Source organism: Vigna radiata, chromosome 10, assembly GCF_000741045.1.
Source record: "Vigna radiata var. radiata cultivar VC1973A chromosome 10, Vradiata_ver6, whole genome shotgun sequence".
NCBI lineage: Eukaryota > Viridiplantae > Streptophyta > Magnoliopsida > Fabales > Fabaceae > Vigna > Vigna radiata.
The window spans coordinates 18220308-18236775 of record NC_028360.1 but is presented as its reverse complement, the minus strand read 5'-3'; the positions used below and the strand labels follow the sequence as shown (position 1 = coordinate 18236775).

At 35.5% G+C, this 16468-nt stretch overlaps 2 protein-coding genes across 2 annotated transcripts; both read right to left on the bottom strand.

Annotated features, from left to right (window-relative positions):
• Positions 1-80: 80 nt before the first annotated feature.
• LOC106775665 (homeobox-DDT domain protein RLT1) lies at positions 81-11200 on the bottom strand. The gene is made up of 18 exons (XM_014662810.2): positions 10046-11200; positions 9534-9950; positions 8722-8801; positions 6784-7197; positions 6580-6669; positions 6298-6462; positions 5970-6192; positions 5793-5893; positions 5378-5464; positions 5121-5273; positions 4867-5022; positions 4456-4665; positions 3713-4384; positions 3084-3635; positions 1992-2615; positions 1770-1874; positions 1416-1679; positions 81-1137 (listed from the first exon to the last, which is right to left on the bottom strand). Exons 1-18 carry the CDS (start codon positions 10221-10223, stop codon positions 367-369), a joined length of 5262 nt encoding a protein of 1753 aa, XP_014518296.1. The 5' UTR covers positions 10224-11200; the 3' UTR covers positions 81-366.
• A 1999-nt stretch (positions 11201-13199) lies between these two features.
• On the bottom strand, positions 13200-14237 carry LOC106775483 (protein DMP4-like). Its single transcript, XM_014662609.2, has one exon. The coding sequence runs from the start codon at positions 14084-14086 to the stop codon at positions 13388-13390; it is 699 nt and encodes a 232-aa protein (XP_014518095.2). The 5' UTR covers positions 14087-14237; the 3' UTR covers positions 13200-13387.
• Between the last annotated feature and the right edge of the window lie 2231 nt (positions 14238-16468).

The following is a 16468-nucleotide window of genomic DNA, read 5'->3' as shown; positions in this document are numbered from 1 at the left end:
TTGATATACTTTAAGATTTTATGTTTAATTTCTTCGTATTTCGAAGTAAATAATCATTTCAGTTCAAAATAGTCCAAACAGTAAGATATAATAAAAATTTATTAATTAATGAGTATCTATTACAAAGAGGGGAGAAAAAATTACAAAAACAAAATGAGGTTGGCTACTACTATGCCCTCTGCTTCAAGACTTTTAGAATACAAGGCTCCATTTTGCATGGATAATATACACTAAATCTACTCTACCATAAACTCATCAAAGCCATGACATGACTTGGAGGTCAGGTGTTTGTAAAGCTGCAATATAAAAAATGTAACGCAGCCTTCAGGTGCGAATCCCTTCATTGACAAACTAAAATCGGATGTTCTAATCTGAAGAATCTTCAGACAAAGCTGAGTATGAGCCTCCAACGTTTACTACCCTATTTCCCATCCCATCTGAACCCTCACTCATAACATCTGCTTCTGAATCCTCATCTTCATTCTCTTCAATGCCATTGTCATTGTCGTCTTCAGAAGCATCCACATCTTCGTCACTCATTCCAACCAAATCCCCACTCCATCTGTTGGGGGGAACACCGTTAAAACCTACCTCCCAGTTCCCTTGATCATATTCCACAGCTTGAGCATGGTCATAATCAGATTCTACCTCTTCAGCACTATTACTATTGTCAGCAGCAACGCCAATGTGCACCGGAGTCATGGGACTCGCCTTTTGTCCATCCCATTCCTCATCCAAGTTTTTCAGTGGTTCTCTATCAATCTTGGAGCTATGGCTCGCTGTTGTATGGCCCAGCAACAAATCTTCAACAGCTCGCTTTCCCACTCTCCGCTTTCTTACAGTTCGGCGACCTCGCCCAGCACCTTGTCCTTGTGTTCCTCGTGCCTGCTGTTTTAATTTGTGACTTAGATTGACAGTGACCTTAGCATTCTTCCGACCACCGTCTCGTTTGGAATTGTACACTCTTTTAGCCAGTTTTTTGCCCCGTCCTTGTTCATTAGTCCCTCGACTACGTTTATTGCCACTTCGTACAATTTTCTTAGGAACAGATTTATCTTTAGCGAATTCATCGTGGTCGAATTCTGCTGGTTCAACCTCCCTATTAGATTTCAAGTGAGTATATCTTGATGGAAACCTCTGCAAAAAGTAAGTTAGATGTTAATTTGTCATCACAATATCATGAAAATTTTACAGATAAAAAGATCCAGACACGGGAAATATGTCAAAAGGAACATAATAAATTCAGGGGAACTTGACACCCAATCTGTTTCTAGTCTGTCGGACACATTAGCTCAGCCTGAGTTCAGATTAAAATGAAAAGCTGCGGCAGAGCTTATGCATAGAAAAAATTTCATGATGACATCAATCCTATCACACTAAAAGCAATACACTATAAAGGAAAAATTTTGACTCACTATGTATTCTCTTGCTTCTTTTTCCTCAGAAGGCTCAAGTCTCTCGGGTTTTACATAGCTGATGGATGAATCAATCTCAAAAAGTCTGAGAGACAAAGCTGCAGTTGTTAGTGGAACCCAAGGAAGCACGGGAACAGTTTCCGGATCAGTTGAAGCCTGCCCAGAACATTCTAACGTACTACTTGATCCCAACAATTCATCTGTTGTAGAGAAGTTAGATGACAGAAAATCTCGCCGTAGTGCTTTCTCAAATAGGGTCAATATCTGCAGAATGAATTGGTTAATTCACACATGTCTGAGTAGGCATATAATTCAGATCAACAGAAGCTAGAACTTTAAGAATTGAAATGGAACCTGTATAAGTTCCTCAACAGAAGATGATTTGCTCAACTTTACACCCCAGTGCTTCCTAATATCATCGGTCCAATTTGTTCCAAATGCTTCAGATAGAACAGATACCTGTAAACGAAAAGAGTACAATATAGTCCTCAAAGTCAAACTAACAGGACAAAATAACAGCTTAAAATTTAATAGAAAACAGGGTTCAAGGTGAAAGCAGAGTTACCATTAACTCACCTCCATACAAGCCAACAGGATCTTAAGCAATCTTGTCCGCAAGGGAAGAGAGTATTCCAAAATACAATTATCTTTGGATAATTTGTCTCGACATTGAAATGCATGCTTAGAAAAATTAAATCCATTATTTGAGGAAAAAGTCCGGTGGCAGGAACTGCAATGGGAGTCTTCAACAAAATAAAGATCGAGACAGATATCACAAATGTCCATCTGAGGTTTGCATCTCTTTATCCCATATTTCATTGCACATAAAACTGATGAATTATAGCATTCTTTCCACAACCACTTCTGAAAATCATGATACCTTCTCAAGGCAGCTTTCTTCTCACTCTCACTTTTCCCAAGCTCAATTTTGAAGGACGATGAAACTTCAGATGTATCAGTGTTCAAGTCATAGAGGATACTGCTAGGACTGTCAGATCCAGCATTGTGGTCAGGGATGGAAAATGGTTCATTAGCTTCAACTTTAATAGAAACTTCACCTCTGCTTCCATTTTTGGCACAATGTGCATTCCTCTTACGAACATTTTCTTTAAAGGAACTCTCAATCCTTTGCAACATTAAGCGCAAATGAGATTCCCTGAGCCCACGTGAATCCAATGATGTCAAAAGAGAATCAAAGGCCTGCATTTTAACAGTAGAATATATAACATAAATAACATGGTAACTAAAACAAAGGATAATAAAGGCATCATATTTTCAACAAATTTGGCCCCTCGTGATTTAAACGAATCACACATTTAAACAACTTTCATGGCAGTGTCAACAAATTGATAATAACAAAAAATGAAACTTACATAAAAGACATACAAAATAGTTACCATGAATAAAACAACAGGCAAGCAAATGTTTAAATTTCAAAGGCTATCCTCATTATTCCATTTGCTAATGATCAGATATTGATGGGGGGAAATATAAATTTAGAGAAAATGTCTTGTTGGATATCTAAAAGGAGACTTGCTGTGTCCTAAGTCCTAACATACATGCCATTAAAAGCATGCAATGGAATATAATAAACATGTCAAAATCAATAATTTAGTCTATCAGCAAAGCAGAGATCATCTCGAGGAAAATACAGTTTACGCAAGATACCTCTTCAGAATCAATGAGCCACCACTTGCCATCATCATGACATTCAACAAAGATCCTGCCCGAACCAGGATCACTGCTAGAAGCAGATGCAACAAACTGCCAATATCGATTACGTCTGCGATCTTGGCCAAGGGGTAAAGACCTGTAGACATACATCTCCTCAGCTAGGTGGGCAAAATAAGATTTCAACTGTGAACGTGACCTTTTGGAATATTGTACAGGTACTTGAGTCTGAGGGATGTCTGCACCAGTACCACTGCCAAAATCTTGAACTGATGAGGACTTCTCCATAGGCATGCTCAGTCCAACAGGAGCTCCCTTTTGGTTTTCTGCAGTGCTGGGTGATGCTTCATTATTGTTAATATTAATGTCAAGCATTATTGGGCTTTGGTGTCCCTCCGCAGCTGGATATGTGTATTGTGTTTCAACTTTATTTCCAGTAATAGATGGAAAATCTAATTTACTAATATTATCATCTTTCAGACGAACTTTGTCAATCTGTGCATCTGCCCACATTTGTTTCTTCAGAGCATTTGCTGATTCCAGTCGATCCTAGAAAACTCATCATGTCAACTTAAAAACTACAGAAAATTAAACTTACAGTACCCTTTAGACAGAAAAGATATTACCTCGAGGACAACACGGATTGAATTTCCTTCATTTGCCACACCAACCAAAGCAACAAGAGCATTTAGACGCTCCTCTACACTGAGATCGGAATATTCTCCTTCTGCAAGTCCTAGAATCCAGGACTCTCCAGATATGCTTTCATCAATTTCCATATTATCTTGATCAAGATTGCCAGCATTTAAATCTCCAGAAGCAACAGGTCTGGTGACAGAACTGGGACAATCAGCACCCGTTGAACCATTCTTAGGAAGACAGGGTAAATCTGTATCAAACTCATTTTGAATAAGATCTATGTTGTGACTCAAATTTTCTTTTCCATTTGATGAGCAAATGTTTGTGTCATCATACTGTTCAGAATTTTGGTTTGCACTCAAAGGATTCACTAAATCATCATCTTCAGGATCCTCATCAACTTCATCACTTTCTGACTCCTCTTCTCTTTCAACATCATCAGCATCTTCACCAGCTAGAAACCCATTTTCAAATATCTGAATTTTCTTTCTAGCTTCTGAAAGAATGGAGTCAGCATCAGCAGGATCTTTTCTGAATGCATCTCGTACACAGTATGTTGATGGAGCTATTCTTTCAAACAATTTAGTGTCTCTTGTCAAAGCAACAGAAATTGATGCTTCAGGAGTCTTGCTGGTCGTTAGGTCTCGGAGACCAGATTTCTGACAGGAAAAGAACTATAAGAAATTCGAAATTTTAGAAAAATCAACTGATAAGAAGATAGGCATTTCACCTGAATTTTTTCTGCAAGCTCCAGCACTGTCAAGCCCTTACTACCCTCCAATGAGAGAACATGAAATGCTGCAAATTTAACTGTTCCAGGAGTTAACCGGTGCCTTGATCTTCGGGGAGCTAATAGACCTCTCTCTTGCATTTTTGCCACAGCACTTTCAGCTGCTGAACCATTACGAAGTGTAGAAATGATATCTACACAACTTTTTCCCTGGAATAACAAATACATTTAGAACCACTTCATCATAGTAAGGACATAAATCTATGGCCTAAAACAATTGCAAAAACACGACTGCTCAGTGAACTGAAATGATAACACAAATGTTTCAGCCTATGGGCACTAAAATATCGCAGCATCCATTTAACATAAGATCTTGATCTAAATATTTATACGCAAATAAAGAAAGTGAACCTCGTCTTTATCAATTGTGTATGACCATGCAATACTTCTTTTCTTCAGGTGTGGTCCTAATCCTGCAGAGAGTGCTAACTGTCGGAAAATTTCTGGCCATGTCAACTGATTCAAGTTCTTCTGCCAATTTCGTATGTCAAAGCCCCATGCATATGCCTAAACCATAATGAAGACAAATTTGTCTGAGTCAACAGTCTCAGGCAAAACTAGTATGTCTCAAGGAAAAATAAAATTTAAGATATATTTCAACTTACTCCTTCCACGATCTCTGGATGGCCACCTCCAGGATTCGCAGCTCCGTTCTGATTCATCCCCAATCCTGTAGAAGGTGTCCTAGCAACATCTTCAATGTCCTTTATTATCACCTTGAGAAGAGCAACATGTATCTCGCCCAACAATCTAGAATCCTGCAATCAAATGGTTTGAACGGAACACACATAATAAGCAAGGAGTGCACAAAATTCAGTTCATCTGCAGTACAAAATCAATAGCAAAGGTCAGATTTACTCACATAGTCATGAAATGCCTGTACAAACTCATCAAGAGTAAAAGGCCATAAATCAAGAACATCAGCAAAAGTAATCAAGAATCTCCAAACCTGAAACAGAGCAGTCGAACACAGCTTTCAAACTTTAAATTCAGAATCCTCAACTTTTAAGCTTAAGAATAATAAAGAACAATATGAATTATCTCAGAATTACATATACGAGCTAAACAGAAATAACCTTCACTATCATATACAGGTAGATGAGCAAATTTAACCAAACATTTCAAATCATGGACTAATATAAACCAATGTCGAAAACCGAGAAAGAGTAAAATTCCCCTTCCCCGTTTGGGCAGTACCAGAGCAAGAATTAACTGGTTCAGAGCAACATTAACATACACTTACATATAATGGTGAAAGAGAGGAAATACAAACATACCATGAGAAGGTTCCCAACATTCTGTTCTGAGTTGCTCCAGGGTTGGATAGCAAATGGTTTTCTCAGCTTTACACTTTTGGGGGGGAATACACACAATGAATCTGCAGTGCAACATGAATTAGTAATAGAACCTAATTATGTAACATTACAAAGAGCAACATCATGATAATTGCTCACCCCTAAATGATTCAAGGTTCTGCAAAGTATCAAGATCAATATGAATAATAGAGGAAAGCCCCTTGCTTGCAGCAGCCAACTCCATCAATTCAAGTTGTTCATCCTCAATAAGCTCCATAGATTCTTTAGCTATTCTCCGAGCATTTGCCTTCTCAAGTGCAGCTTTCCTCCTCTCTTCCTCTTTCTCTTTGCGGATCTCTTCTTTTTGCCTCCTTTTCTCAGCCTTTTTTTCCAAAAGACAGCAAGAAAAAGGAGCAATGTACATTAAAAATCCAGATGTTTAAATATTTGCAAATGGATTATAACCAAATAGGGTTTGGAAAATTACTCTCAAATGTTCTTTCAACAAAAACTTTTCCCTTCGCTCCATTTCCCGCCTTTGCTCACGTTTTGATCTTTCCTCTTCTCGTTGTTTCTCACGCAACAACCTCTCTTCTTCCTTCCTTCTCTCACGATCTTGCCTTTCCATTTCCTTCTTCAATCTCTCTTCACTCTGAAAGGGAGAGGGATGTAGAGGGTTAGCTATAGAGAAGGGGATGTCTTTTAAGATCTATAACATGCACTGTGGCAAGGTGGCTAGCAAAACATCTGTTTTAATAAACATTAAAACCTTTCGTCTGAGGTTATCTTGTTTCTCAAGCTCTTTCCGCATCCTCATTTCATAGGCTTCAACTTCCTTTGCAACTCTGGCTTCATCAATCTACATAAACAATGTCAAAAATATACATCATCCTCCGCACATAATATTGTTTTAACATAGCCAAGGAAAATGACAAAAAATACTTGACAAAAAATTACAAAATTCAAGAAATACCTTCCTTTTCCTCTCCATCCTCAATACTGCATCATTATGGGATACTTGCCCACCAGGTAAAGCATATGGAATTTCTTGTCCAACAATTGGGTGATCAGTAGCATAGTGGGAGTTCATTCCAGTATTAGTTATGTTTATGTGAGGTTCCCTTTTGGGTACAACATCATTTTCTCGAGGGGGAGACGGATAGGGAATCACTTGCTTGTCCTGTGGTTGAGACAAAAGACGAACACGAGAAGAATGACTTTGAGGAGCATGAATTCTAGGTTGTTCATTTCCAAGGGGAAAAGGTGTTCTTGCCGGACCCTCCATTGGTTCATGTAAATGGGGCAGGTTTAGTTGTCCAAAAACATCAGATCTAATGCCAGACTGGGTTGGAAGAAAGGGATATTCATGGAATGTCCTTGCTATTGCCTGTAATGGATTCCATTTAAAACCCAAATATCATATTAACAACGAAGAGAAAGGATTGGCAATAAATATGATCAAAATATGAAAAGATAAAAGCCATTTTTTCTCAAACAAGTAAACTGAGGATAGACTATTAAGAGCATTTAAAAACATTGTGAATGAAAGCATTTAAATAAATATACCCCTGACCAAAATAAAGAATAAACAGCTTACAAAGGGAATGCGCAACAACACATGTGCATTAAATTTATTTATTCTTTAACACAAATAAAATCCTAATAAATATGATAGAGGCTAAAGTACTAATATGCCTGATATCACAATTCAAGCTGATAGTACCACTATGCCATTAGGAAAAACGGTAAAAAACTAAACACCAAATAGTGCATCAAATAAAAGAATACCCTAAACCCTAAATAAAAGAATACCATTATATACAGACATGAAGGACCAAAATTTTAAAAATGTGCCAATCTAGATAACTAAATCACACAATCACGATTAAAAGAGGGTTTTCTTTTAACACGCATCTCAATCATAGTTATCAACTTTAGACAGCAGTGTGTAACTTACACCAAAAATGCTCTAGGATAGAGCACAGCAGGATGAAAGCTATTTAAAAAATTTATAAATATATTTTTATGTGTATAATCGTCACTAAGTACTGTACATAGTTAACTATAAAATGCTCCAAAAATTCCCAAATTTAATGGCATATTAAGAATTGTCTACAAAATTCATAGATCTTAAACAAAACGTGCAAGTAAATAACACAAGTTAACAAAAGGTAACACTAGGTACAGATAAGTAAACAGACTAACAGAGAACAGACATGGCCTACTCTTTTCAAAAGAGAAGACTGGACTGCACTGGCAGTGGCCTGAGATGCAGTGGTCTGTGGCAGAGATGAAAGGGGGAATTAGGGTTTTACCTTTCTAGGTCTGACCAATGTTAGATGTCATTTATATCCTAGAGCACGGGCAACAATGGGTTTCATCCCCCGTCAAGATTGCACCACTGTTGTGTGCAACAGAACCACAATTTGGATGGCATGACCATAACAACAAACACACTTTGAAATGGCCACTCCACGCAAATATTACACATGATTAATACCAGAGCTCAATACAAGACTAATTTATGGGATACTGAATTTTGGGCCCAATCATTGAGATGAAAAGGACGAGCATTGGTTATTGAACTCAAGTCCAATGAAATCAATGATCTGGAAGGTTTATTCCAGAAGCCAGAAAAAAGATAGACTGAGAGGAAGTTAGGAAGAACACTGAGGTGCCAAGTTTGCCACCCGAAGGAGGATTATAGGGTGTTGAACGGACTGTATCATTTTAGAGCAATGCTGTTATTTGAGAGCCTTGAACTCTGGATGATGACAGATGAGCTTGAAGTGAACTTTGATTTTCAGTCAACTCCAGTGGTAATATGTTGCTTTCTTTTCTGAATATTCTGTGTCCTACCATAATTTTACAGACAAAGACACTAGCTAGTTATAGCATAACGAAAACCAACCTTGTTTGTCCTAACATCATGTCTTTCATACACTTTATTTTCATAGGCAAGACTAGGCCGCTTTTGAGGATCTGTAACAGCTGCACCAAAAGAAAATACTAGAACTATAAGTAGTTAATCAAGGCACATGCACGTATCACAAACAATTATTCATCAAGTAAACCCTCACTTCAGTATCTTAAATTATGGCATGCATTAGTCCTTCTAGTCGCGGTTGCAAAACTTCACATTGGTCCCAAAATTTGGAAACATTCATAGTTGTCCATAAAAATGTATAGTCCAATGTGAAGGGTGTACCACAAATATAGCAACAAAAGTGGAGATTGAGCAAATTTATCAACTAGAATGATCAACAGATACTTATCAGATTAAAATGAGAGTTCATTCATTAATCATCACCAACTTATAACACAAAAGTAATGCTTTTTAAAATTCTTTAAGGTTGAAAAACAGCCAGAAAGATGACAAGAAAAGAAAAATAAGAACATTACACCCCTTTCTGATGATACACTTAAACTGAACACCCTAGACACTAGTTGATCCCATTACTGCTTCACAAAATAAAAGCCACATTCAAATAAAAAATTGAAAGTCCCTAGTTCACATCAATACCATGAAACCTATGTACTAACATACAAAGAAAAGTCGTTAAACAAAGCATGGAAGACAAGTTCGGTAAACGGTTGAATTGCATATCCCATAAAACCCCAATAAATTAAAAAAAGAAAACACACTATGATACATTGATAACGGTCACGAAATTCAACCGAAATACACAACCATCGACCTAGTCAAAGAACCAAAGACCATACCTAATGGTGCCCCAAATGCATCTGGAGGCAACGGATCAAACTCAACTCCAAGAATAGGTCCATCTTCTCTTAAAGGCTCCCCCAACTGAGCCTCCACACAAGCAATTGCTCTAAGCTCCATTATAGTCTGTGGCGACTCATAGTACCCCCTGGGAACCACATTCCTCAACTCCGAACGGGTAAACGGACTGGACCCTGAACCCGACCCGGATCCGTATTCAGCACCCACTTCAGAAGCCAGCTTGGGCTCCTCAACCGGAGAATCAGTTAACGCCGCAGCCTTACGCAGCTTTTTGGAGGGCAAGTCCTTCTTGTCCTTCAACCGCCGGTGACAGAACCACATCTGCAACTGCCGATCCGACAACCCCAACTTCTCAGACAACTCTGCTCTCATCATCTCGGACGGGTAATTCTCCACTGACCAAAAGTACAAAAAATAAAAAAATAAAATAAAAATCAGTGAAAAATAAACCTATAAATTGAACAAGAAATAAAGGTTAAAAACCACAAACCAGCATAAGCTTTCTCGAGCGTTTCAAGCTGAAACGGTGTCTTCATCTGGCGCTTGGGCTTGCTCTGACCCTCACTAGAATTTCCAAATTTGCTGTTACTTTCATTGTTGTTGTTGTTGTTGTCGTCATTGCTGTTTTCTTCCCTCTTCACCTCGTTGTTCTCTGGCTCCGCCTCCATGGATCGAGATCGAACCACTTTTCCCCTTCAAACCCTAAGAATCCACAACGAAGCCACCAAAAGAAACACAACGCAGCAAAGAGAGGAAAGGGAAAAAATAATTAGGGCAACTGAATGGAATCGATTTTAGTGTTTCTTTGTTTTTATTTATTTTTGTCATCTCTTTTTCTCTTTGGAAATCAAAAATTCCGTGATAGTCAAGGAATGGAAAGGCACAGAATTATTATCCTTTGATGAAAAATAAATAAATGGCAACACGATAATTTAAATGGAAAAGATAAAAAGAAAAGCAGCGTGTAATAAGAGATTGAAAAGATAGAACAATGAAGATGAAGAATAAAAGAACAAAATCCAAAACAAAATAATAAACCAATATTAATAAAAAGGGTGATAATCCGAAAGCAGCAAAAATAATAACCAAACAACAACAGTTCCTCTTCTTGACTACTATAACTCCTCTCCCACCTTTCATAATAATTTCTTCTAATTATTAATTACAATTACGATAATAATAATCTCAATCTGTTTTTCTTCTTTTCTTTTATTTTATGAACCAACGGTGTGATCATCTGATGATCGTGTCAAACAGGAGGGCCAGCTAAAAAACAAAACCAAACCCGAAGAAAGAAGGGTGTCCTTTTTTTCTCTTTTCTTTACGTTTCTAAATTTCATGTTTTTTTTTTATTAACCAAAATGAGATGTTTCTCTCACTGCGTGTGTTTGTGTGCATCACTTTCTCTCCCCCACGTTGTTTTAATTCCATGAACTTTTTATTCTGAGCTTCTTTCTTCTCTCGCCTTTGATTTTTCTTTCGTTGAATTTTCTTTTGCCTTTTCTTTTCATATTACTTTAGTTTCGGACGTAACTTTGGTCAATTCGAGAGAGAAGAATTACTGAATGTGTTTTTGTTCAAGTTGGTCCCTTGGATTGGTTCTTTACAAAGATGATTTTCTTTCCAAGGCTCAGTTTTGGTGATTCGGTATCTTCGCCGTGCTATGATCGAATCGATGTTTAAGGTTTGTGTTTCTGTGGGGCCCGTTCTCGTTCCTGTGTCTGCCTCACATCATTGAGTTGGGCTTCTTTTTGGACTTCCAGTGTTTTTGGGCCTCAGATCAACATTCTGCACTCTTCAAACGCTGTTCTCTTCCATTCACCTATTGAAGTCTTGGGTTAAGAGTTCGTGACAATATCACACGTGTTGGTTGATGTGTGGAGGACTCTTTCTTGGTTCTTGAAATTTGTTGAATTGATTAATGGCAAAACATTATATAAATGGGAATATTCAACTAATGGTCAAACAAATTCATAAAGAAAAACAGAAGCTAATGGTCAAAGGCAGGAAAGGGTTCAACTAACAAAGGTTTGACGATGATTGTTAATGTGGCCGATCAAGTCAAAACTTTGCAATTAATAGTGAGCGAAAAAAATGTCCTTTTTATATTTTGATAATCATTCGTACAAAATAAACGACATCCTTAATCTTAACGAATAACCGATATTTGATTGTTTAATTTTATTTGTAGTTATTATTGACTAAATGTTAATGTGAGAATTATTTTGTAATCGATAGGTTAAGATGATTGATTCATAAATAATTAACTTAAAAGTGATTAATCTAAAGTGATCGATTCAAAAATATTAATATAAGTGATTAATAAAAAAGATCCAACATAAAATGATTAACTCCAAAATATTCACAAAAGAATAATCAACCTAATTAATTCGGTACTCATTTTAACTTATTAATATATATATATATATATATATATATATATATATATATATATATATATATATATATATATATATATATTTCTTTAATTTTTCAAAATGAATTAATTTTATTCTGGCGTTCATACATTGTTCAGCTGTTAAAAAAAATTCTACTAAGCATGTTAAATAGTACTTAGCAAATTTTGTTCCCAATAGATATGTGTTTTTTTAAGTTATCAAAATAAGTTACAACTTGTGGGTCAATCTGACCCACGGGTTCGGTTTGGGTTGGGTTTGAAAATGCGAGTCAGATCTCAATCCGGCTTATTTAAACTTGATTCATGTGAGTTGAACCTGTGGTGGGCCGGATTGGCCTATCAACCCACCTACCTAATTTTATTTTATTAAAATTTAATTTTAATTTTATAAAAAGATATTTATTATTTTTTTACTTGAAAAATTTATTTAAGTTTTCTATTTTCAAAATTAATTAAACAACTATGGAGTGAAATTTGTTTAGATTTGAATTATGAAAAGTTTGTAATTCTTTTAATTTAAAAAAAAAATTGTAATTAAGTGAACCAGTGAGCCACCCTGTTTACCCACCAACCCGTGGTGGGTCGGGCCGGATTTGAATTTTTCTGACTCGCTAATAAATAAACCGAGTTGGATTGATTCACTAAGCGATCCCCGATGAGCCAGACTAGATTGGACTAGGTTATCCGTTTTTACAACCATAATTTTTCTAATACCGTTTAAAGTTATTTTGAGGAAACTAATAAATTTTATTAACTTTATTAATATATATAAATTCTTTACTTTATCTTCATCGCAGTATAATAAATACATATATAATCTAATTAATGTTATCTTAAATTTTGAAAATAACAGTTAAATAGAAATAAAATACATAAAAAAAATCTTTTAATAAGCGTGATCGTAATACTAATTGCAGGTAGGATAATAAATTATGTTTGTATGTTTATGCAAATCAAAATTACACATTCACAAAATGATAGAGATTAAAAGTGAATTTATTTTGTGATTGATAATTAATGGTTATAATGATGATTTTATGTCAGATATAACAAATTATAGTAACTCATTCATTTGACAGCTAAATGAATTCAACAAATTATATGTAGTATATGTAGATAACAACAACTTCAGTAGTTTACCATCTCTTCAACATAACTATCGATTCATTTAATTACATAATAAATGTTTAATGATTCAAGTAGTTAAATTTCTTTTACACCTACCTACATATTGACACATTACCGAGGAAAGACATAATTTATACAAGGCAAGATTCAATTCATTGAACAACTGTTCCAATAATCCAATAATATATGTAATTTGTTCCCGACAGAAACTGAATTCATCCCATTAAATTAGAATCGGTGACAAAGAAACACAAAGTACATGCCGTGTAAGAACATAAAAGATTATTAATTTGTTGAAAGGGGAAAGCCAATTCCATGTCTCTGTGTAGGAAACACAACAAAGAACATGCTGCCGAAAACGCCAATTCCCACGGGCAATGCCGTGAGGATTTCCTGTATCTCAGTTGAGGGTGCTGGAAAGAAGCAATTCAACACATTTTGATCGAACAACGCAATTGCTGCAAACACTAAAACTGACATAACCGCATGCATGATATCTATGAACTTTAGGCAATATTTTGCAGCAAGTTGAGGTGGAAGGGTGGTTGATCCGTCAATGACCCACAAGCCCCTGAGAGTGGCAAACCCATAGCAGATGTTTCCCTTGTTGTCTCTGAAGCTATCAGTTAAACTTAACAGGAAGCAGGAAGCAGCACAGAGAGATATAAGTGCAGCAGTCATGGCCTTGCTGACAGAGTCACAGTTGCCAACGTTTGAGAAGATCGGGGAGAGAAGTTGGAAAGCAAGGACTGTACCAGTTGGTAAAAGGTTGGCCAAATGAGCAGTGCTCTGAAATGTCTGACTAATGGCTTTCTGAATCAAGTTCCTCTCCGCTTCTGGCACCTCGCTATTTCTCAGCAGTGGTACCCTTTCTTCATCCTTCTCATTCCTACGATCATCACTTTCTATCTTGATGTCCATCGCTGGTTCAACCTTTTCACAGCCTCTGTGTAATGCTGTGTATCTATATATATAGCTCAGCATATTTGAGTGGCGCTAAAGGGAAGGAAGGTTTGTGATTACTTGCAAGAAACACAAACTAAACTTGATAAACCACCTTTCACGAGATTCCTGTTAGAGTTAGTTAGAAATAAAAACTAGGATAAGATCACTGTTTCATCGGATCTTCTTAACACACTTCCCCCAGTTACACGTTAGTTGCAATCTTTTCTCACAATTCATATACTTCAAGAATCCAACACTTACACGGTACATTACACACTCACACAAGCTTTGCATGGTCTTCTTTTCAATCATTAAGACTCACTTATAGACTCAATTAATAATCATTAATCAATAAAATGATTTTCTTCATTTTTACCTTACATAATCATTTTCTCAGAAACAAAATGTTTAAACAGACAGTTTAATCTTGCAAGAAAGAAATCTTCTACTCTCACTTTTTTTTTTTTTAATTGACATTGATTTTCCTAGTATTTTTCTATACCCAGTTGGTAGCTTTCTCCGAACGGAAAAGATAGAAATTTGATTCATATATTGCCGAATTAATAATCTGTTTTTCTTCTTTGAAAAAAAAAATATTCATTTCAGTGAAATGGAGAAGAATTCATTACTGGAACTCTAAACCCACCGGCCTAAAAGAAAAAACAGATTGGGCTCCCATGTAAAGGTCCACCTAAGAAAACAGGCTTTGTTGAACTCCTTTAGTCTTTCTTTTACTGCACCCCTATGATTACTAATGGCACCCATACTAATACTAAAAAGACTAAAATATTCTTCTGGCTGCGCCACTTCATTGCCGCTACCACTATCATTATGTCTTATTCTCTGCTGCACCTCCAACCCCCGGTAGCAAATTTAAAGAAAATATTTTTGGAATGGTAATTTTTATTTTTTGTGTGTATACAAATATATAAAATAAACTAAATTTTTTAAAAATATATTTTCATTTCCCTATTAGTTTGTATATAATAAAAGTAAAAATTTAGGGGGACCAAGGCCCCTCACTCACTATTAAACTCGATCACTAATTAGACTCTCTAAGAAAAGAAGAAAGCTAGGAAAAGAGAGTAAACACAAGTGTGTTGAGAAATTTGTTTCAAAAACTTTATTCTTAAAAAGTATGTAATATAGTCATCTATATGCTTTAAAAAAATTATTCCGAAAAGACGTTCTAGAAAATATGTTATATGTTTGTTCTAAAAAAATTTCAGAATTGGTAATATAAAAGTCACTACTTTAAATTTAAAATAGGGGTGCAGTTAGTAATTATGACATGCAGGGAGTAAAGTCCCTCTTTTTAAACGTCAATGTTCATTTATGGACATAAGGTTTTCCAAAGTAAGTCACACTAATTAAAAAAGTTAATTAATTTATTAGTAACATTAAACTCGTTAACTCTAAACTTGAATAAATTGCCGCTGTCTTATGAGTCACACATATGTATGACGTACCTCTGTTTCTTTCACAGTAGGTTCACTGTGCTGCTTCCTTTGCAAGGCTACTGTAGTAGCTAAAGATGATCGCTACGCAATAATAATTTTAATTGATTGGTGATTAATAATTCTAATAACTATAGTATTAAAAATAATATTAACATATTAAATTATTTGAAGTAAATGACTTATAGTGAATTGTATTTAGTTAACATTTTAGTTTATTAGAATGTGAAAAGGTTTTATATAATATAAATGAAATATGATATTTTGATACACAGAATTTTTATATTAATTTAATATTAGTTTTTTTATTTTTTATTTTTTCTTCAAAAAGTTATAAAAATGTATTCTTTTATAATTATTTTATTTTTGTTAAATATATCAAATGAATGTTGATATCATGCTATCCTTACGTAATATAGATTAGTCTGACATGTGACATCTTTAATGTCATGTTAATGTCATATATAAACATTGGATATGTACTCCTAATAAAGCTTCAATGTTCCACTTGGACGTTTTGGATTAATTTGTAATCATGGACATTTTTAAGACCCTGAATCATGCTAGATTAGATTATGACGCTAATGGTTGGAGTGATTAGGAATATATTGTAAAATAAATGGTACGATAAATATAGCACTATTTTAAAAAAGTACGTGACTGGGTTTTGTGCAACATATAAGAACTGAGATTCATTTTAAAGCAACGTTATCATCCAAAGTGATGTGAATTTCTCAGAATCAACCAAGAAATAGAATTTGTACTTTATTTCTGGCGGTTAGTTGATGAAAGATGGACAATAGAATCGAAACATCATGATGATTAGAATCCTTAAAAACTACTCTAAAATTATTTATAATTTTTAATGTCTTGAAGATTATGAAAGTGATGAGCAGAAGTGGAGCCTTAGGAATTGTTGGACTAACTGAGTGAATAACAGCAGTAAATACTGATTTGAATGGAA

Bases quoted from the DNA above. Each gene is read 5' to 3' on its own strand.
- LOC106775665 (XM_014662810.2), bottom strand. From the start codon at position 10,223: ATGGAGGCGGAGCCAGAGAACAACGAGGTGAAGAGGGAAGAAAACAGC. The intron at 6,463-6,579 runs GTTTTAATGTTT...TCTCCCTTTCAG, and splicing joins AAGATAACCTCAGACGAAAG to AGTGAAGAGAGATTGAAGAA. The intron at 3,636-3,712 runs GTAATATCTTTT...TGAGTTTTCTAG, and splicing joins CAATCCGTGTTGTCCTCGAG to GATCGACTGGAATCAGCAAA.
- LOC106775483 (XM_014662609.2), bottom strand. From the start codon at position 14,086: ATGCTGAGCTATATATATAGATACACAGCATTACACAGAGGCTGTGAA.